The 23,410-nt window shown below is 40.2% G+C and overlaps 1 protein-coding gene across 1 annotated transcript in view; it reads right to left on the bottom strand.

Annotated features, from left to right (window-relative positions):
* COL9A1 (collagen type IX alpha 1 chain) overlaps window positions 1-23,410 on the bottom strand; it is a 61,214-nt gene that overhangs the window by 24,068 nt on the left and 13,736 nt on the right. The window contains exons 12-22 of the mRNA XM_037012601.2: window positions 22,220-22,273; window positions 17,412-17,465; window positions 14,912-14,965; window positions 11,976-12,029; window positions 10,553-10,606; window positions 10,361-10,414; window positions 10,172-10,225; window positions 9,690-9,743; window positions 8,607-8,651; window positions 7,478-7,531; window positions 7,319-7,372 (exon numbers count right to left, since the gene is read on the bottom strand). Of these exons, the coding sequence (XP_036868496.2) occupies window positions 7,319-7,372; window positions 7,478-7,531; window positions 8,607-8,651; window positions 9,690-9,743; window positions 10,172-10,225; window positions 10,361-10,414; window positions 10,553-10,606; window positions 11,976-12,029; window positions 14,912-14,965; window positions 17,412-17,465; window positions 22,220-22,273 (585 nt within the window). The remainder of the gene's footprint in view (window positions 1-7,318; window positions 7,373-7,477; window positions 7,532-8,606; window positions 8,652-9,689; window positions 9,744-10,171; window positions 10,226-10,360; window positions 10,415-10,552; window positions 10,607-11,975; window positions 12,030-14,911; window positions 14,966-17,411; window positions 17,466-22,219; window positions 22,274-23,410) is intronic.

Raw genomic sequence — 23,410 nt, 5'->3', positions numbered from 1 at the left:
CAGTTAGGACGGCCAACATCCAAAAGACAAGGAAAAACAAATGCTGGAGAGAATGTGGAGAAAGGGGAACCCTCCTACACTGTTGGTGGGAATGTAAATTTCTTCAACCATTGTGGAAAGCAGTATGGAAGTTCCTCAAAAAACTAAAAATAGAAATACCATTTGACCTAGGAATTCTGCTCCTAGGAATTTTCCCAAAGAAAACAAGATCCCAGATTCAAAAAGACAGATGCACCCCTATGTTTACTGCAGCACTATTTACAATAGCCAAGATATGGAAGCAACCTAAGTGTCGATCTGTAGATGAATGGATAAAGAAGATGTGGTCCATATACACAATGGAATATTATTCAGCCATAAGAAGAAAACAAATCCTACCATTTGCAGCAACATGGATGGAGCTAGAGGGTATTATGCTCAGTGAAATATGCCAGGTGAAGAAAGATAAGTACCAAATGATTTCACTCAGTCATGGAGTATAAGAACAAAGCTAAAACTGAAGGAACAAAACAGCAGCAGATGCACAGACCCCAAAAAGGGACCAGCAATTACCAAAGGGAAAGGGGGTGGAGAGGGCGGGCGAGAAGGGCAGGAGAAGGTAATTAAGAGGTATAATGATTAGCACACATAATGTAGGGGGGTGCATGGGGAAGGCAGTATAACACAGAGAAGACAAGTAGTGACTCTATAGCATCTTACTGTGCTGATGGACAGTGACTGTAATGGGGTATGGGGGGACTTGATAATGGGGGGAATGTAATAACCACAATGTTGCTCATGTGAAACCTTCATAAGATTGTGATACCTTAATAAAAAAATCCATAAACCTTCTGAATTTTTTATTTCTTTAATGATTAAGAAATATTTTCCCAATTACAAGTCTTTAGTGATGAGCTATAATTTTGTGGTAGTCATTATATTACATGACTTAATAGGTGACTTAAAGGAACTGCTGTTAAAACTTTTCTAACAAATTTATATAAGCCACCTGTTAAGTATGTGAGTTTGAATGACACGTTGGTCCTTAACCCTTGTGAGCAGCTTAGAGGCCAGAGGCAGTGTCCAGTGAGGGCAGATGCTGGAGAGATGTAAGTCTAGCTGAAAAGCAACCACTGTGATAGAGTTCTATCAGCCTATAAATATAGAGATTAGGTTCCACTCCATTAAATTCACCCAGCCCTTCAAAGTTCAAGACTGATTTTTGTTAATGTATCTGCTCTGTTGGCATTTTCATGTAATTTCTTAACTGCATCACAATTGAGATCCTAAATGTCATCAGGCTAACATGCCTTTAATTCACAGAACAATTAACAGTGATTGGTGAGAAAAAGATATATCAGAAGGAGAAAGCTCAGTTCTTGACACAATCTCAAGTATTCACTTCTAAAATGAGCCACTGTGTTGTCTTACCCAAAATAAAGATGATTAATGGAGGGTTTTTTTCTCTTCTATGAACCACAAGGCTAAATTAAAATAAAGGATTGCATAACCTTTCATTTATTTTTAGAGAGATTAATTCTCTGGTCAAAGACAAAGATTATCTCTGCTGGAATATTATTTTCTCTGTCTTTTGTGAGTTCTCATTATTCAGTTTATAAGTGTTTCCAAACACTGGCAGGCCCTTGGTAATACATACGAATGACTCAGAATCCTAGTAAAGGCAGCCTGTTCTGTGGACCTTCTGCACCAATGAGAGCCCAACATGTGTAGCATCTTTTCATGTGCCTGTTGGCCATCTGAATTTCTTATTGGATGCATAATCATATTTCCTGAAAGTTTTTTGAGTTTGTTTCTCTTTAAAATGACATGACAACTTCATATTAATGCTTCATATTTATAAATGCTCCAATAAGATTATCCTGATCTGACCTATATGCTGTTCATTCATCTGTAAGTTGAACAAGGTATCAATATTCACAAACCTGCCTCAACACCCAAAAAGCAAATAACCCGATTAAAAAATGGGCAGAGGCTATGTGTAGGGCTGGGGTAAGGAGTCCACCTGTGTTGGGCGGAAGTCCTGGGCATTTACTCCTGTGTTACTGCGCAAACAGACAGCATGTGGCTCCTCCTTTTTATTTAATTTCCATCCTATAAATCCTTGGCCATTGTAAACTTAGCTATTTCTATATAAATCATCTCATTTTGAAAAAATGTAAAGTTTGCTTTCTCCACAATGCCCAAATGGCTACGAACAAAGTATTAGGGCAAGATTTTCTGGTAGCTGTCTTACGAATTCTCTGTGTTCTAAAAGCATGCATATTCTTTCTCTAAGTTTTGAAATTTCACCTGTAAGTAAAATGAACATAAGTAAACAAAATATAAACAGTAATTTCTAAAACCACAGATTAAGCTTAATACATTCTGCCGGGAGCCGTTAGCAGTGACTAGGAACCCCAAGAGCCCTGAACATCGGAAGAACCTCTTCTGTTTCAGTGGCTGTGGTGATGAGCATCTTCTCAGATGCGGGCAAGGGCGGCTGGTAGGGAAATGGCTGTTCTACCCAGTGGCTCATTTTTACAGCCCCGTGAAAACAAGAGTTACGATTTTTAGCAAGACAATTGGAAGGGATCAGGAAAAAAAAGGCAAAATCCTACCATTAAAAATGTGAAGACGATGATAAAGACTCTTTCTCCTGGAAGCTCTGTGCCACTACATAGATCTACATGTTCAGGCTCATCTTCCAGTTCATCCCTATTCAAGGAGTCAATCAAGGCTTTAATATGAGATGCAGGCCCTCTGCCAGGGATTCCCAGCTCTGGCTGTGGCCTCGGGTCCCCTGAGGAGCTTTTTAGAAAAAACAGATCTCCCTGGATGACCCCCACGGCTCCATCTCCCCATTCCTCCTCCGTGTCCCAAACCCCTCCCCAGATCCGCATTCTGTAGTTCTCGGGAAGACCCAGGAATGTGTTTGGGCTTATGTTGTGTGTGTCTTCACTAGCTTGACTTAGACATTTGTTAAATGCTCACTCTGATAGTTCTATAAATAACTAAATTTTTAATTTGCTAAATATGTCTTGTGCCATTAGAATTTGGCAAGCTCACTTCAAATAAAAACCACACTGTGGAGCCTTGATTTGAGCTGTCGAGGTAGAGAGGAGGGCAAGGGTGCTGAACCCGGTGCCAGGTTGTATGTAGCCTGGCCCTGCTGGTCCCAGCTAACTCCAGGCCCACCACTTGACCTCCCCGTGCCTCGGTTTGCTCATCTGTACAATGGGGATAAAAATAGTATCTGTCTCTGAAAGGTTTCTGAGAAGACTGAATAGGTATATTAAGCACTTAGAAAATTAAATGTCTATTTAATTTTATGGCATTAATTAAGTGTCTGGTTCATAATAAGCAGTAGAGAAGTGTTAGTTATTATTTTTATCCCAGGTTTTATCTAAGGACTAGAGATATTTGTCAAAATTATGTCTTTTCCTCAAATACTTAATTAGATGTTTTTTGCCTCTCAAATATGATTCTCTTGAAAAGCGCAAGTTGTGCTTGGAAAAAGCAAGTCTCTAGTTCTCATTTCTTGAGTTTCTGTCAAGACCGTTGATCACCAAGAAGGTGCCATCTTTACAAACAACTACTGAGAGCTACTGTGTAAAACTCATTTCAACAAATACAGACAAATAATTCACTTTGGGAGTTTCCCTCTTAAAATAAAACTGCTGGACTTTTAAAATATCACAGAATATCAATTTTATTATACCCATCACAATTATTTTATCAAAAATATTTTCTTCCATTGCACTTTAGAGTGTGATGGGTGTTGTATTTATCTGATTATCCAAAATGCTAACTAGCTAGAGAACTAACTAACTTGCTGATTTTAGAAGTAGGAAATTATAAATCACTATACTTAGTCCGTATGTACTAAGTGCCTCTCTCTGGCAAAAAAGGATGCTCATTAACCCAGAAGACGTGATGATGTCTACAGATTGTTGTTTTACAAACTCATTTTCATATTAACATTGGAAGATCATATTAGTCTTACTACAATGATAATTTTTAGGTTAGCCACAAATATTTTAAATGTCTATTTAATTTTATGGCATTATATGGTTTGTATTCCTCTCTAGTGTAGGTTTCAATATTCCCTTACACACACAGGCAGATCAAAATCTGTCTAAATTATAACCACCACAGCTGCTTCACAAATTATTGGCAGGGGTAACATTCCAGGACCAAATGGGGCAGGAAAGCAGCCTAGATCATTCAGCCACACACCATATGGGGACCTCTGTGCTTGAGGCTGTTGGTGATGGCAGGGGGCGGCTTTGTGAGAAATGACACAGGCCTCTGTAATTCCAGGGGTGTATAATCTTGGGACAGCTGGAGGTAGACCAGCATGGCACTCATCCGAATCAGAATCACGAGAGCCCAGCAAACGCAGGCCTCGCAAGTTCTGGGAAGGGGAATGGACCCCCTAGCCACCTGCCTGCTCTAAACCAGGAGCCATCCAGCCCCAGGAGTAATCCAAGTGGAGTGTGACAGAGAAAGCCAGATGCATGATGCAAGTGGTAAAGGTAGGTGCCTAATGTTTTTTGATGCTGAAAAGCTCCGCCGTGGTATTGGAAAATGTTCATGAACAATGGTGGGGGAAGGGGAGTACTGTTTAATTTCAAAGGCACGTGCCAGTTACCCTGGTCCATTGTAGGACACATTAGAGATAGGTTTGCATTCTTGAGATTTGTAGGAAAAACTGATGAAATGTGTGAGGAATCATTGAAAATGTGTGAACTTATGTATGAAACTGAGTTTAATGATGTAAAGTGAAAGAACAAATGCATCTTTCAGTAAGCAGATTTGGTGTTAAAACTCTCCAGAACTATAATATTTATAACCTCTCATGACACCTTTCTGAAAAATTTATAGTGGGTGAGAAGTCAATTATTACCAACAGAAGCAGCATAGCAAGATTTATTATTCCTTCAGTTCATTTTAAGAAATACTTACTGAGCACTACCTTCTGGCAGGCCTGAGTACACAATGCAGGGAGCACGCACACCCGGACCAGAGGCACCCTGCCTTCCTGCAGGTTCCACAGCGAGGGGCGGCAAGGGGCCAGGGGTTACAGGGCTCAGAACAAGGAGAGACCTCTTTTACCTGGGGGCGGGGCATAATCACAGATGCTTCAAATGCAGAGTTGATATTTCAACTACATCTAAGAGGCATGTGGGATGCTGAGTCAGAGAAGTGGAGAAGATGGCCATCTAAACGCTGAGCATGACAGAAAGAAAACAAAACCGCGTGGCAGGCTGAGCAGTGCAGAGAGGATTTGGAAATCAGCATGGAGTCCAGCCTGACTTGAACAGCGCCTCTGACCAAGGCAGAAATGGGAAGTAAAACTAGGGGATAAACAGACGGCTTAAGATGGACAGTGAAGATGGACTGAGTCAAGTAAGACAGACCTTGAACAGGAGGCAGGAGAATCAGCACATGCTGCTGGAGAGAGGAAATGCGAAGAACACCAAGGCTTTGCGCCTCCGTGACAGGAGCAATGGGGGGAGTCTGACCTCTCGCAGAAACTCAAAAACTGAAACCTGAATCAAGCTCAAAACCTGCAAAGGCACAATTTGTGATCTGCCTCCCCTCACTTTAGAGGGTTAACCCCCACCCCACCCCACCCCCGCCCACACACACTAGCCTCCTTCGGCAGCGCTGCTTCTAGTTCATTAACACCCCGCGGGGCTGAACTGGTCAGGCGCCTCCGCACCTGCGGCACCGTTTGTGTGGAGTGCATGGTCCGGGCACACAGCGGGTGTCCTTCACCCAGACTCAGGTTCCTGCTCCACAGAATGAACACCAGACATCACGTCAGCGTGCTCGCAGTCCCGGGGCCCCTCACCCATGCTGTCAAGTCTTCCTGGACCAGTTATATGGCATCTTCATTGTGTTAGAAATGTGATGTGGTTATAACCTCATTGCTTTGACAGTCCGTTTAAGAAGAGTATTTTAATAAGAAACTCACAGGTGTCAAGCAAGAGATAAGAAAAAGGGAAGTGAGGAGACCATGAGCAAGGAGCATACTGGGGAGGAGGAGCTAGCTTCTTGAGCTGCAGAGAGACTCCTGGAAATCCCCTGGTAGAGGTCGGTCAGCAAGAATCTGTGAGCGGTACGAAGACTCTACTGCCGTGTCACAAGACCCCTGGAACATTTCACTTTCCTGAAGCATAAAAATCCTCATCAACATGCTCAAGAAATGCTTTAGAAGAAGTAACTGTGAGATTTGGAAATGTTTCTATGTTCTCACTTGGAGTTCCTTTTGTTACCCAGCCAACTTTGATAATACGAACTTAGAAGGAAGGCTGGAGAGAATTTTTTTAAGTTAACTTTAAATGCATAATGTTTAATTTTCTACTCAGTTTCTCTCTAAGGGTTAAACTGAATCTGATGAGAAGTTATACATTGCTATACTTGCTGCAAGATGGACACATTTACACATGTGCACTAAAACAAGTCCAGCAGTTTCTCAAAAGATTAAGCACAGAATTACTGCATGACCCAGCAGTTCTACCCCTTGGGAGGTACTCAAGAGAAATGAAAGCTTATGTCCCCACAAAAACCTGCAGAAATATACTCAAAACAGCATTCTTCATAATGGCAAAAGAAGTGGAAATAGCCCAAATGTCCATCAATGGATAAAAGGATGAATAAAATATTATCTATCTATACAACTGAATATTATTTGGCAACATACAGGAATGAGGTACTGATTGATACATAGTACAGCAGAGATGAACTTTGAACATTATGCCAAGTAAGAGAAACCAGTCTTTAAAAACCCCACATATTGCATGATTCCATTCATATCTGATTTTCAGAACAGGTAAATCTATTGAGACAGAAAGTAGATTAGTGGTTGCCAGGCTGACGGACGTGACTGCAAGCGAATACCCAGAAAAGAGTTTCTCCTCTGGGAGAAGAAAATGTTTTAAGACTGACCGTGGTAATGGCTGCACAATTCTATGAGTACACTACAAATGAATGACCTGTATACTTTCAATGAGTCTACAGTATATGAATTCTACAGTATATGCATGATAGCTCAGTAAAGTTGTTCTTTTAATCACACCAAAATATTTCCTTCAACATGGAAATAATTATCATGTTTTTTTTTAACACTTCATTTTTGTTTCCACTCTCTGAAAAGAAAAAAAAGCATATTGCATATCTAAACACCATTTCCATGTCATTGTCTTTCTGGACTAGCACATGCCCAGACATCAGAAGGCATTGTACATGAATGAATGAATGGAAGAACACCCAGTAAAGGAATGAATGAATGGAGGAATGCTCAAAACCTTTTCTCCAGAAAAGGGGTACTCACAGGAAGCCCCCGGGGTCCTCGCGGCCCCACCTCTCCTGGTGGCCCCTGGTGGCCCTGGTATGAGGAAGGCAGGCAGAGAAAAGGTTAACACACCCTCATCCCTTGCTCAGTGATCACAACAGGCTATAACGCAAGGAACAGTAACTGATGGCATCTTACCGGTTTGCCCGAATTCCCCAACTGACCAGGCTTCCCTGGGGCACCTGTGTTACCCTAAGGATAAAATGCAACAGTCAAAGTAATTCGGGTTAGTAAGCATGATGGCCAATCTGTCTCCTCCAGAATGAGTATTTCTTACACATAAAGAGCCTTAATTTCCCAATTACACATCTATAATCTGGGAGGATGTAGAATCTCTCCCTTGGTACATACATCAAAGTTCTGTAGATTTAGGATACTGTTCTGTAATTCCCAAAAGTATAAGACAAGTGTCAAAATGTCAAACCTGAAGGTCAGATCTCAAAAAATGAAGGTCTCTAGCCAGACAAGATTATGAAAGGATTTTTCTTTCTTCACAAAATTAATTATATGTCTCTCTTTTACCATCTCCACCTCCAATACATTTTTTTAAAGCCCTTTTACCTGACATTGACACTATTAAAATTATAAAGAAACCTGTGAACATGAGGAAATAAGAAGATATGTTGTTGAGAAAACTCTGCCAGCAAGCCTCAGGGAAGCCCGTGCCTGAACGCGCTTCTCTGCCATCCGTCTCTCGTGGTCCACTTATTAGGGCACATCTCTGCTCAAGATGCCACAGACCACTGTAATTGGAGGGCTGTAGCCATGTAATCTAATAGCAACCCATTTCTACATTTTTCACATTTTATCCATTAATTTAAAGTAAAGCTGTATTTTATCCCTTTACTTTTTTTCTTTCACCTATTTTTTTTTGCTAGAATATAAGCATTTGGTTGATCAGTACATGAACAAAATGCATAATATCTTTTTACTTTAAGCTAATCATCTCAATAATATTTACTGACATAATTTCTATGGCTTAATAATATCTTCCTTATTTTGAGTGGTAAAGAACAATAAAAGTTTCTCTGCTTTATTATACTGGCAAAGGATGACACTTTCAAGAAGCAAGTCTAAATAACACTTTGTCAAAGAATTCCTTCTGCAGCTTCAAGAGATTAGCATTTGAAACATTAAAGCTTTTATGATTTCTCCTCAAGGTCAAATATAAAATAAAAGGCAGTTTGGAAACATTAGAAATGATGAATAAAATACACCAATAAGAGCAAAAAGAAATACAGAAAGCCATTACATTTTAATATTTTACCTTTTCGCCAGTAACACCCTTTGCCCCAGGAATGCCAGGCACACCCTAAAAGAACACATACAGACGTGGGCTTAATCACCCCATCTGAGAGGCGGTGAGATGCCAGTCCTGGCAGAATCACAGTAACCTCAAAGCTTTAATGTGAGGGCAGTTCTCCCTAGGCCCCCAGTTCTGAATGGTCAGTTACAGAACTACCCACAGTGTAAACGGCATCACTGTATTGTAGCTGGCTTGTTAAGTCCGAAGCACCCTTATAGCAAATTCTACCTCTAAACCAAAGTTATTTTCCAAGGATGAACTTCCAAATTAGAATCCAGTGCTATTTTTCAAGTCAACAGGAGCTCTTAATGGCATGATTTCATGTACAACATAACAAAACAAGGACCAATCAAAAAATGCTAAGCTTCAAGTCCAAAAATGGAATGGCAGGAGGATGTGGGGTCTCAGATTTCATATTTGGAGAAATAACTATTCAGAGAATAAAGCTGGGAGTCCTGAGAGTCTCCAACTGATTATTTTTAAAATGTCAGATAGCATAAAAAATCGGAGGCCAGACTTCAATATTACCAAGGATCCCTTAATAACCTGAGGCATTTCCCCTCAAAGAGCTAAAGACACATGTGGTATGATTCACATGAACGTCCAGCCACCTTAATGCCAAGAAATGCTGATAATTCAAAAGAGCACATAATCAAAAAATGGCATCTTGTATCTCACGCGGTTCTCTGAGGATACTCTCACCCCTCTATGGCTCAACCCACTAACAAGAGCTTCAGAACTGTTGAAGTAGGAGGCGGGGTACAACCCTGGCCCATACCTGAGGATCAGTACAACGATATAAGGAAGAGTGAGTAAATTAGAGAAGAAGGACGCAAAATATAAATTAAAGTTTAGTATTGTTTTAGAGAAACAACTATTCAGAGAAAAAAGCATAAACAATGCAAATGCAGAACTCTAAATGTATAGAATTAAAGCATCATGTCATCCCCAGAATTTACCAAATTAGTTAACATTTCTCCCCCAAATTCCTCTCTTCAAAATACATATGTACACCAGTAAGCATTTAAGGAATCAAATACTTACAGGTAACCCCTGCAATCCTGTATCTCCAGGGGGCCCGGGTTTCCCTGGTTCACCCTGAAAAAGAAGTTTTTATTGCACCATTGCACCTGTGTGAACTGCTGTATTTCTTTTAAGAAGAGGAAGGACACAGACATTCTCAGTAGCAGGATTATCCCTCAGCTGACCTTACATGCACTTTTCTAATGGGATCCAGTTGAGGGTGGAGGAATGGGATAGGACTTAGAACATAAATTCAATCAAAATACACAATTTTCTCCAGTCTACTTTCATCAACGGGGCAATTTTATTGAGTTCCTGAAACCAAGCAAACAAATGTACCACTCTAATAAGTATTTCGAACTGACACTTGACTAAAAAATTACAAGGAGGAAAAAAGCCAAAACCAGCTAACTAAATCACCCCAAATGCAGTAATGGAAATTCCATGCTTGGCTGGCCAGGGCAGAGACAGCCGGGTTCACTCTCACTGAATCACACAGTTACCTTTGTCCCGGGCATTCCAGGTATCCCGTCGCGGCCGTCCACGCCCGGCAAGCCCTAAAGACACATGAAAAAACACACCGTCTCTTAGACACCGTCACGCTCTCCTTCCCTTCATTATGTTCTGAAGTTTTACGACAAGCTAATAATCACTTTGGAAAATGTGCTTGATGACTATAGCCCAGGACATACCGTGTCTCCTTTGGACCCAGGGAGGCCAGGAATTCCTCTAGAACCTTGATCCCCCTGCAGGGCAGCAGGGGAAAGAGAGACAAGAGTTGCTCAGTTACCACAATTCTTAGGACACATCAGAGGGAGAAGAGTCATCAGCAGATGACATGGAGAAGCACATGCCTGTAGGGACTGACACTAATGTGAACTTACCCTATCTCCCTTGGGACCTGCTTCCCCCGGAGGGCCTCGCTGTCCCAGATCACCCTGTATGCAAATAACATTTTGTTAATATACACCGAAGTTACTGATAGACTCTTGAAATTATAAAACACCATCCATATACCTTGCTCTCGCTCTTTCGTCCCAATGGCTTTGCTCTCTCATGGATGCCCAGCTCAAGAGATCTTTTTATGAAAATTATATTGTCTTAAAAGTTGATACTGCCATAGGGATGACTGAGACTTGCATGCACTGACTTCATTTTCAATGCACAGTGCTTCTGAGTTCTTTGGATGTGGGTACAGGTATAATGAAATTAAGGCGCATCCTGCAGGTAACCTTGACATCAGCATCTGTATCTCATACCGGCTATCCTCATTGGCTATCATGGGGGGTCGAGGCTTGGATTGGTTGCCAACCTTTTCTCCAGTCTGTTTAATTCCCTAATCAACAATAATGGTTCCTGTCAAAATTATCCAGCTATTGTTAACAAATGGTATAGTAGTAATCAATGAGAGGAGGTATCTTCCTAAAATATAGCTTCTGTTGAATTGTTTATCTAAAACCTCAAATGCCTTCCTATTGCTACCGGCTCAGTTCAAATTTGCTCAGACTGGCATAAACACTCTCCACAGTGGAGTTGCCTATTTAATTTCATCTTCTCAACAGAAACGTTCCCCTCCAGGGACTGAGGGCACATGCCCCGTCCCACCCACATGGTGATGCACCGCCCCCCCCCAACCAGGGTGGCTTCGAGACCAGCCTTCCTCTGAGGTCCTCTTGCAGGATTACCTCACACGTGCTCTAGCGCTTGACCCTATAATGTGTCGTTTCATTACCTTCTGGCCTTCCCACTGGACCATAGGACCTCAAGAGTTAGAAATTTTACTTTACTTATACCTTTTCTACTTTTCCTGTGGCATAGGTGATTATTAGTGAGTGGCTTTTGTTTATTTACTTCCAGAAAAGGTGTGAGGCATCCTTCAATAATGACATATGCACATACGACCATCAAAATAGGGATTAATGAGGTCAGGAGTCATAGAAAAGGACAAGAATAGAACTTGCCAGGAAGCTGACATGAGATACTGTGACTAAGCATCCTGACAACCAAAATGAAAAGAAAACACAGAAAACATGAAAACTGGACAATCTGACTTGGCCTAGAAGAAAAATAAAACCCATATTAAGTCAGAAGAACATTTCTCTGTACCCAAGAAAGAGTCGCTTGTCTTAATTTTTTAAAAATTTAATAAATATAAATACTATTGCCTATTTTCCCACTTCAGTTATTCACCTGTAAAAGATACCTGCATGTACACACACACACACACACACACATAGCAAAAACTCTATCACTGATCATTGCTAAAAAATATCTATCATTGGGTCTTGTGAAAGGACAACTACTTACAGGTGCACCAGGAAGACCCTGAGGCCCAGGTTCTCCATCTAAGCCCCGAGCACCCTTACAAAGAAACAAGACAAAGAAATGAAATTGAGGTCAGATCATATATTTTAAAGGGTACCTCAGTCTTTCCAAAGAACTTTAATAGCCAGATAAAAAGGAGGTTTTGTATCTCTCATATATAATCCATTCATCAGTGAACCCCAGGGAGAATGTTATCAGAAAGTTCAGATATGAAAACACTACTTTGCATCTTCTCATCCCGCTGAAAGTACTTACACCCAATTGCAGGTACCTCTGGGTATTTTAGTTGACCTTGTATGCATTCTTGACTGATGACATGAACTGAAACCTTGGAGCCTATCCAGAGAACGGAGCAAACCTATTGGGAGGGGGTTGGTGCTCAACGTCCAGGGGCTCAGGAATCCCGGGGGGATCCACCACTGAGGAGAAGGAGTCAGCCAAAGGATCTGTGCCAAGGACCCTGCAGCCCCGACAGCTGGTGGGGTGCGGATTTCTGGGACTGCATTTCCACCAAGATCTACAACCAGAATCCAGCCATGTTATTCAGAAGAATAAATTGTAATAAGGATTTGATCACCTCCTTTTCCATCCCGGATAGATGCTAGGTTCAGTCTGTATAAAGTGATCGATCTTCTCAACAGTCCCCCCCTACCAAGCAATGATGGCATAAGAACTACAGAGGTTTATAAATCTAATTATTTTTAAATTAACTCCAACTTGGCTATGTATTGTACATATCACCTTCTTATTTTCAGTATAAAAACCAGAATATGATTATAAAACAAAAATATAGTGATTTTGAGTGCTCTCTGCATAAGCTACATGAGGAATACAACCCCCTTCTTTACATCTTTTTCTCACCTACTAAGTGAATGAAAGGCAGAAGGGGGGACTAGAGTCAGCAGGCCATCTCCTAATGAGCAGGTTGAGATGGGGAGTTGATAAAATAAATGGAAAACAGTCAAAAGAGTATTGGATAGATGTCAGGTCAAGGAAACCAGGTGGACCAACATCTATAGGAAGAACTAAAAATCAGAAAACCTTTGATAGAAGGTTCAGACATAGGGAGAATCAAACAGAGATCACAGCTGCAGCCACGGCACCACAGAGCCTGGAAATCCTCTGATCCCTACAAACGAGACCAGAGGAGACGGCATTCCGCGTTCACCAGGGAAGAAGAGGTTTGGAAGGCCTGACCAAGACCCTGAATCCGTCACCCACCCTGCGATGAGAGAGCAGAGCGCGGCCTTTGCCGGATAGAAATGGCTTTGATGCACTCCCTCCCTCTCTCTTGCTGTTCAGCATGAGCTCAGACCCAAAGTGCTGTTACTAGGTAACCACTCCACCGGTCTGAGTTCGCGGGAAGAGCTTTTTTTTATTGAAAGCAGTTTGACAGAAATCAGAGGAAATGAGAAATTATTAAAAATTCCAACTAGAAAAATACCTCTAATAACGAGCATATCAAGAACAGTGACTGATTTCAAAGTGAGGGGTCACAAAACTTAGTAGATGATTTAAACCTAGAGAAAGCAAAGGCCTTAGGTATCAGCAACTTCAAAATCAATGGGATTTATTAGTGAATAACAGAAGAGACACACATGGGAGGTTACTTATGGCAAATGAACACAGAAAGAGGAAACGTTTTTGAAATAGTGTTTTTAGAAAATAAATAATCTAGAGGAAATGGAAGAGCAAAACAGACAGAATGAGAATACCTAGAAGAGGCTGGGAAAAAATGAAATTGAAAAGATTATTCACAAAATAATTCCTTCAATTCACAAAATATTGTGCATCTGTTTTTTTAAAAAAAAAAACAGATTTAATTTTATTTATTGGGCATGTATAATGTGCAGGTTACTCTTATTTAGTCGGTAATAAAAGGCTCTGTGTGGAATGACACCAATTAGCCATAGAGGTTCCAAAGAGAATGAGGTGGTGAGCAAGAATGCTCTGCTTTCTTTTCGGGAACTCACAAATTGGCTTCCTAGCCTACTTTCTAAGAAATGGTGACTGTTCTTTTAAAATCTGATGGAGAAGCGAAACACCCCCCCGTACACCCACTCACAGAGCAAGAAAAACATTGCTGAGCACATCATGAATATTCAGGTTTCCACTGTTCGCGCTGATGGTGTTCACTCAGCCCAACACCGGCTGTCCACCACCCCGAGCAAAGCCCCAGCCTTCCAGACCCGCATCCTTCCAGCCCCACCTCCTTCGGGGGCCCTCCCAGGGCGTGGCAAGGCCGGCCTTCCGGGGTCTCCACCCCTCATACCACCCGCCCTGAAATTTGTGTCTCTTTGTTTGCATGGTAGTCAGCTGTCTGCTTGTTCATTTCTCCCAATAAATAGCACCCTCGCCAAAGTGCTTATTCCTCTTAGAACCCACCCCTACCCCCAGCATCTCAAGGTGCCCTGCTATGGAAATGCGAGGAGAATCTGGCCTCTGAGACCAGGCTAAAGACAGGCTGGTGAACTCCAGCCCCAAGGGTCTGCTCTCTGCTGAGGGCAGAGCTCGGGGATCCGCTGGGCAGGAAGGCCGTGGGTGGCCCTAGTGGCCCTGGGGCACCCTGCCCCCTCTCGCCTCTCCCTTTCCACCCTGCCCTCCTTCACCTCACTCTCCAGGTACTATGTCAGTGCGATCGGTATTAACTATTGTTATTGATAAAGAGATAAAATATGACAGTCCTGCCTGCTCCTGTTTACCTGAGATAATTTAAATTACATAATACGTGATATGTATCCTGCATCCTACTTATTTCTGTCACCTGTGCTTATAACTGGAATCTGAGAACCTAACCAAACATATACATAGCTCTAAAGAAAAAATAAAAAGTGGTGCTGTTGACAAGAAGATATTTTTAAATGGCCAGAAATTTGAGTATTTATACAGTTGCCATTATATCATGATCACCATCTTACTTTCTCCCCTTTGGCACCAGTTATGCCAGTGATGCCTCTCCGTCCTTGGGCTCCCTGGAAACAAAAAAAGAAAAGTGAGTTATTTGAGTTGAGCGCACATTTGTTTATCTCACCACAAAAGTCAATCCTGAAGAAGGATTTCATCATAACCAAAGGTAGTACTAAGAGATCGTGACATTATATAGACAAACTTTTCTAGTATAGAAAGAAAAATCCAGGCAGAATTCTTCTGATGGTAAACCTTTTTTTAAATCTTATAAACTTATATAGACCTGGAATTGGAACAATTACTGATGATAAAAAAAATAGCATTGGCATACAAGAATTATGATGATATATTTCTCACATAAACAAAATACACTGCCATCCCACCTCCTTCATGCTTTGCGACTTGGCTACATGTCACATGGTTGTGATTTTAAATCTTGGAATGACTTTTCCCCACCAATGTGTGCCATCAGAGACTAGCTTCCCAGGCTAGCCCACGAAAGCTTATGATCTGTGAATAGAGTTGGAGTCTCTGTTACCCACTAGGAGCCACTGTCCATCACACCGTCTCTGTCATAGCTGCATTCTGAATTCCGATTTGGAGCAGTTGGGACCCATCTTGTCCCATTTGAGGCACAGGAATAGGTAATCCTAAAAATGAGGGTGTGCGGTGTGATTTCTAGGATTCTTGTTAGTATTGAAATGTCACCATTCTCAAGTCTCTGGCCCTACAGAAATGGATCCTGCGATGGGGGCACCAGGGTGGGTGGGGGACCTGTCAGGAACGCGGAGTGGCTACTTCTGAGCAGGTAGCTAACTGTGTGCTGGAACTAGCCCAAGACAGAGCAGCTCTAGGCCAGCCTCCTCCCTGGGGCCCTCACTTGGAGAAAATGCAGGAATTCCACAGCCAACATTGCGTATCGAGGTCCATCAAAATTCCACATAGATCAGTTAGGAATGACCCGAAATCAAAATGGGAAGAGAACCCAGCTTAGGATACCCACTTAGGAGATGAAGTGAGATGTGGCCATATCAGACCAAAGCTGCTCTTTATGAAGGTAATTCTACAAAAAGAATTCCAAGAATATTTGAGTCAACAGCAGTGACATAAGAATGTCACATATTCTCTTTTGATGTGACTCCTTTGAAGGACAGAGCTTGTGTATAAGAGTTAAAAAGCATTTTTTTTTCAAAATCTGTGCACTACTTTATAGATACATATTTAAAAATGGGAAGTCTGTGAATTTGACTGAAGTATTCTGGCATATCGACTCCCAAACACCAGAAGGTCAGCAAGCACAACACTGTCCCTCAGTGGGCCACCTGAGTGGGTCCACACAGCACCCAACCAAGATCCTTGATTCATCAAAGCCCTTTTTGGAAACAGTACTTGCAAAATCCTGTTCTGAGGATCTGTGGAAATGGCTTTAAAAATAACGTCATTTATACCAAATTTTCATCAGATAAAAAAAAGGAATATGTCTTATACTAATTATCTCTATCTCCCACCCACGAAATTAGCCTATCTCCTTATTGTCTCACACCAAAGACTCAGGGAAGGCAAGCTTCTGGAACAGACACCTTAGACTCCACTAGCGCCTTTAAGTTCTCACGTGGCTTAAAAGCAGAGGCCATGTCTGACAGATTCTCTGGCTCATTTCCTTTGGCTTGATTTCCCTTAAGCTCTCGGTAATCTGCACAGCTCCCTGAGCACTTTGTAAAAGGCCAGTCATGTAGGCAAGAGCCGAACCTGAGAAGGGAGTTGACCCAGGTTTGTCTCCCTAACTCTTCAGTTTCTGAGACTAGAACCTGAGCTGATTGTTGACACAGTCTATCCTGTGGCTAGCTGCAATGTTCCGTGAATATTCTGAGACTACTGTTTCCATAATTATTACTCATTATGATAAGAAAATAATGTAACAATTCCACTTTTATATACAAAAGTAACATATATTCTGATTTAACAAACATTTAAAATTGAAGTCTGTCTATGCCCCAAGTTAGCACACTCCGTACATTACTGCAGGAATCTGCCAAAGCGTAAAGCACCAACTTCCTATTAGAAAGACATGGTTATGAGCAATTAAGAAGGTTCTAATTATATTGATTACATTCTGGCATAAGCTATATTAAATCCAGTGGTGATCATATGCAGGGCATATGAAATGTTCTCACTATATCATGTGCTAGGACCACAGAACATAAAACATACACATTATCTTCCTGTGTTCGGTATCTGTTTTCAGGCTGCCCAGCCCTGAAATCTAGTAATGGAAGGCGTGTAACTATAGGTAGAATGTTTCTGTTAAAATACTGCTTGAAGGTACAAAGGGATGCTTTCCTGTTTTCAAGCAATGGTAATTTCCCAATGCTAGATTGGTGGAAAAATACAGAATATCATGTTAATGTAAACCTGTTAAACCAAATGCTAAATAGAAAAGGTTCCAGAAGTCATGCAGAAAAAAAGAGTTATTTGCATATCTTCATTAAATATTTTTTTAAAATACTTTACTGGAGGTCCTTGAGCTCCAACCTCTCCCAGTTCTCCTTGGTCACCTTCTTCACCCTAATGAGACACAGAAACACCAAGCGTTATTCTAACAAACGAACACAGAAATAGGCTTGGCTAACTGAGCATATTTTAAATCCCTTTGGTATCCACTGAGTTTTTCTACTATACTTTCTTAAGTTATTTTATGTGAGTAATCCATATTAACTGTTGAATATTCAGAAAGCACAGAAAAGTATACAAAATCACCCAAATCCCACCTTTCAACTGTAAATACCAGTAAGTTTTTAGATGCTTTTCTAAAGATGGGGTAGGGACAGAGAGAGAATATGTATGCTTTCCTGTTACAAGTGTGTGTGTATTTTGTGGGGCCAAGGGGTATTATTAGGAAGATATAATACTATGTGACCTTTTCTATAAACTACAGTATTACTTAATTATCATTTTTTGCTTTTCTCACTATAATTTTTGTACTGTATATGACTTCTAAAATGTATTTAAATCAGTCTTTCCTTTGGTGATTTAAACTTTTTATATCACTCATAGAAAAGCTTTCTCTACCCTCAATATATATAAATAGTCATCTATACTTTTCTTTTACTCATTTTATGGTTTAATTTCTTATATAGAGATATTTCATTATCAGTAATTAATTTTGATACAAAATATAAGGTGGAATTCTTTTTTCGCAGTAACTGGCCACTTTCTCCAATATCACTCATCAAATAATAGTCTCTCCACACAGGCTGGACATTTTTAATCTAACAGACACTAAATTCTTAAATATACTTGTTTCTAGGTTCCCTATTCTGTTTTACTGATCCATTGTATGATATTGCCAATAACACATTTTAACTATTGAAATTAATCTCAAGTAGAGAGAATTGCTTTATATTTATTTTTCATTTTTAGTTACTCTCTTTTTTTTTTCCAGTTTTTCTTAAATGTTTACTCTTCCAGATGAGCTTTAGAAGTGTTGGGCAGATCTTCACAAAAATACTACTTGCTTGTATCAGAATGGCATTAAGTCAATAGATTCATATGGAGAATTAGAATCTTTACAATATTGAGCCCATCTGAGAACTCAGTATTTCTGTTTAGTCAAATCTTTTCTTTTTGTTTTTCTTTCCAGCAATGAAGTTGTGTTCCTATCTTCATATTCGTCTCAAAAGTTTCTTAAGTTTCTTCTAATGCATTTTGACTATTTGGCACCTATATTGCCAATAGATTCTTCTTCCATTTTGATTTTTAACTAATTATTGTTTTAACTTTTTAATATTAATTTATAACCTCTGATGTACTTTTAAATGTTAGTATACTCCAGAAAGAAATCCAACTGCTATTCTTACAGAAATATTACTTTCTTGACTCCAAAAAAAGGTTAGTTCCCCTCAGAGAAGGGTTCACTTTTTACAACAGATATGGCCCTACATCGCCTATGGTAATGGGTATCTTAAATTTTGAAATTAATAGTGAGAAAAATTTGTAATTTTTAATATTATATATATAATATCAAATAAGAATCCATTTCTATTATTACATGTTTCAATTCATCCATGTTCTTGATTCACAGATTATTCCTAACATTTAGAGACTTTCACACACACACACAAGGAAATATAGAAAATTTAACAGCAGTATTCATATAGAACATTTAGGCACATAATACACATAATTCAGTTGTGCCTAAATCACTTATACTTGATTTTTGAATGAATTATAAGAGTCTTGTACAGTGGTTTTTAGCTTCATAATTATATTCAGATTATATTCCATAAAAACATATGATTGACAGTGGGGAGAGGCTGTCCCAGTGGGAAAGCCAGTGAATAACCCTGCTCATGGAGTAGATAATCAGCACATTGTATACTTAAATGCTACTTGTACTGCCCAAAAATTCTAATGGAGATTGTTATGACCACTGGAACTTTTCGCTAGCAGGGTTTGGGATATTTTCCCATAGATCCTTGTAAACCTTAAGAGTAATGTAGTTGATTGAAATACTTCACCAGCAGATGAACAGCACACAACTAATCAAAAACCATGAAGTAAATGATAAATTTAAGAATAGCAATCCATTATAATTTTACTGACAGATTATTGACTATTCTTATATTCATAAACAATTTAAAAAATCTTTACTAATTGTACAGTAAATTTAAGGCACAATTGTGAATCCAAATGCAGACTTCAGGCTCCTGGCCTCTTAATTCCACATCCTTGTGCTTTCTCTCTTTTTGTATTGAAGTATCATTGATACACGATCTTACATTGTTTTCAAATATCCAATACAGTGGTTCAACAGTTACCCATTCCATTAAATCCTCAATCCCATGAGTGTAGTTCCTATCTGTCAACATTGGAAGATGTTATAGAATCATTGGCTATATTCTCCATGCTGTACTACTATCCATGTAGCCAACTTAGATTATGATAGAAAAATTTTGTGCCCCTTTACCTCCCTTCACACTCCCCACCTGCCCACCTCAACACCCCCCAATGGTAACCACCTGCCTCTGCTCAGTCTCACTGTTTATGCATCTACTGCTATTTTGTTCATTCTATTTTGTTTTTAGATTCCACAAGTATGTGAAATCATATGATATTTATCTTTCTCTACCTGGCTTATTTCCCTTAGCATAATACCCTCTAGATCCATCCATGTTGTTGCAAATGGCAGGATTTCTTTTTTATGGCTGAATAATACTCCATTTTGTATATGTACTACATCTTCTTTATCCATTCATCTGTTGATGGACACTTAGGTTGCTTCCATATCTTAGCTACTGTAAGTAATGCAGGGTGAATGTGTCTTTTGAATCAGGGATTTTGCTTTCTTCAGGTAAATTCTTAGAAGTGGAATTACTGGGTCGTATGGTATTTCTATTTTTAGTTTTTTGAGGAACCTCCAGACTGCTTCCCACAGTGGCTGCACCAATTTACATCCCCACCAACAGCGTAGGAGGCTCCCTTTTCTCCACAGCCTCACCAACACTGATCATTTCTTGTCTTTTGGATGGTGGTCGTTCTGACTGGTATGGAGTGATATCTCATTGTGGTTTGATTTGCGCTTCCCTGATGGTTATCATAGATTCTTATGCTTTCAATATATAGTTTAGGACACCTATTAGCCCTTTCAAGGTTCATTCTTCAATGCGCTGTTGTCATCCTATCTTCATATGTCCATTTTCAAAGAAACCATTGAAAATTTTAAGTGACACAAAATGTGAAAGAAAGGAGTTTTCAATAACTTCCAGTGGAAATTTTGGCCCATTATCTAACAATCCAAAACAATTTGCTGGTTCTTCACTGGAGACCAAACTATATTTGATAGTCCAGATACTAACTTGTATAGGTATCAAAAATACTGGCTTCATGTGGGCAGTGGAGAGTACCTGACAGCTCCGCCCCCAAACCCCATGGGCTGGGGGAGTAGATGTTCCTCAAAGAAAAGCGGCGACCGAAAGACAGAGAAAGGGATTCCTAGCATCAAAAATAATACAAGTCCACTGTATCTATTTTACTACACTTATTGCCTCATAATTATCTCTTAGTTAAATTTCATATTCTTTCACACCTATTTTCATGGTTAGATAATAATCCATTATACGGATTTGTCATAAGCCAGTCCCCTGTAATTAGACATATTTTTTCACTTCTGTGCCCCAACACTTAGAATGAACCTTCTCATACAGCAGGTACTTAACAAATATTGATTGAGTTTTTTTAATTATAAATTTTAAAGTTCAGTGGAGGAATAGGGTGCAGAAAAATTTCCAAGTACTCAATTTATTTCTCTATTTTCTCCAATTTAACATCAAAGACCCAGCTGTTATACTCCAGACAAATAAAATGCCTTAATTATTCAGAGCTTCAGTAATAAAAGACTTCAGAAATAAATGTCTAAACTGTAATAGGTACAGAAATTGGCTCATTCATCCTGATTATCTGAAGTTGTTCAACAGACTGACTTCAGCTAAGGAGTTCAAGGATATTAATGCCTGCTGATATTAATAACTTCTCAAGGCCTTAAATTCCAAAGAACATGGCTAATCTTTGCCTCTACCCAGTAAAAGTATAGAAGGAAACAGTCAACAAAGTCTAGAGGATCTGCATTAATAAGAACAGTTGGACTTTGTAAAACATGATAGAACTAACAGGGACAAAAATTCTATACAGCAAGTCAAATTCTTAGACACTTAAAGGTGATTTACACTAGTGGCTGAGAAAAGGGCATTAAGTCACTTTGCTTTATTTCAGCCCTGGTTTTCTGCAGGGCATGCCAGCCTCAATGCAAGGTGTGCTCTGGAGTCCATAGTCCATATTTCTCCAGACGATAGCATGTTAGTCCTATCACTAACTTCCAGATCTCTCAAAATTCTAAATTCTATTGAAATGAGGTCAGAAACACACAAATTATTTCAGAGCTTAAGATGAGAAGCTGTCAGCCAATTACCAACTTCTCCATTTGCTAGTCGCAGCCAAACTTGTGATAAAATTTTACACTTGTCAGAAAAGCCTGTTCCATGGAGTGGAAAAGCAGGCTGAGTAACATTTGACCTTCCAAAGCATCAAGGGAAAGAGCTGAGCAAGATGAATTTGAAAAGGAAAGCAAGGGGTAACCAGGATGAAACTATACAGGGCTATTGCTAGAATATTATGCTTAATCCAAATATTGCTGCAGCTACTGAGAATTTGTCAGTCATCATTAGAAAATGAAGAGCAAAGCGTCATGCTTTATTAGTTCCTGTAGTGAAAGAGATCACTGCCTCCTAATCATAATTTACCAGCTCCATGCCCATTTTCCTTACCTTGTGACCTTGTCTTCCGGGTTCACCAATCTCTCCTTTATCCCCTTTATGGCCCTAACAAATGCAAAAACAAACACACAAATAATAAAAAATCATATTGAGTTTGGTGCAGAAAGTAGTCAGAAGGCTCATAAGGTGACCTTGCTTCCCTCAATCTGTGTCAATGTGCTGCTAAGAAAAAGGTTATGTCACAAAGAAAATGACTGCCTTAATCGGCCCTAATAACACCGCATGTATTACATGACTACTGTATATGATAAGTATCATTTTTAGTTAATAGAGAAACACTTGTTCTAAAATAACAAGGCTTCGTTACCTGGTTCAGCGACATGACTCACTCTCTGCTGGCTCCCAGATCCCTCCATCCCACACTTCCTCACAGTCGGCTTAAGAGCAGTAAGTCTTCTCCAGCATCAAGAGCTTACTGTCAGAGGTGACAGCCCTGGTCTAGCTCAGCAGGCTCTCTGCTCTTCAGAGGCTATTCTGAAAACCCTCCCCCTCCTCTGTGCCAATCCTCCTGGACGTTGAAGAGGGGCTGGTGTAAGAAGGGCACTTCCCAGACCGCACAGCCGGCTGCCTCTTCTTGTTGACAATCTGAAGTACGCAGGGAAATCCATGAAGGGCAGTCAGTGAAGGCTGCATAGCATGAGATGATCCCCGTCTTAGAACAGCTCAGGCCACCTGTTCTAAGCACACGTGTGCTCTGGGCAGTGTAACAGGAGGCAAATGTGACGCAGCACTTCAGGACAGCCTGTCACAGCTCTCAGCCTCAGAGCCCTGCTTGTTCCAAGGGCACAAGGCTTTGGGAAAATAAGGGACCAGTCCAGGCCCAGATCGTGTGCAGTTGTGGGAACCCCTAAAAACCTGCATTAGAGAGAAAACCATCACTGGAGAAGCAGTGCCTGGAGCCTTTCAGATCATGGCAGGGCTCCAGGGCGCTGGAATTTTTCAAAATCACTTCAGACTCGTAGACTAAAGAGAGAGCGAGCCTTTTAACTCCAGCACATGGTATTTATTTTTTTATTTTTATGAGAAATTGTAAAGTGATTATGAAAGCGGAGTGAGAGAACAACACTTTTGGAGGGTCTCTGTTCTTGCCTATTTTGCTCAGCTTTTTCAATTTTTTTAAAACTAAAACAGTCTAAAACATGTGTGCAATCCCCTCCATAGGAGAAAAGTTTGCCCTCCATA

The sequence above is a fragment of the Manis javanica genome, chromosome 16 (assembly GCF_040802235.1).
Source record: "Manis javanica isolate MJ-LG chromosome 16, MJ_LKY, whole genome shotgun sequence".
Taxonomy (NCBI): Eukaryota; Metazoa; Chordata; class Mammalia; order Pholidota; family Manidae; genus Manis; species Manis javanica.
This window is presented reverse-complemented; position numbering and strand designations above follow the sequence as displayed.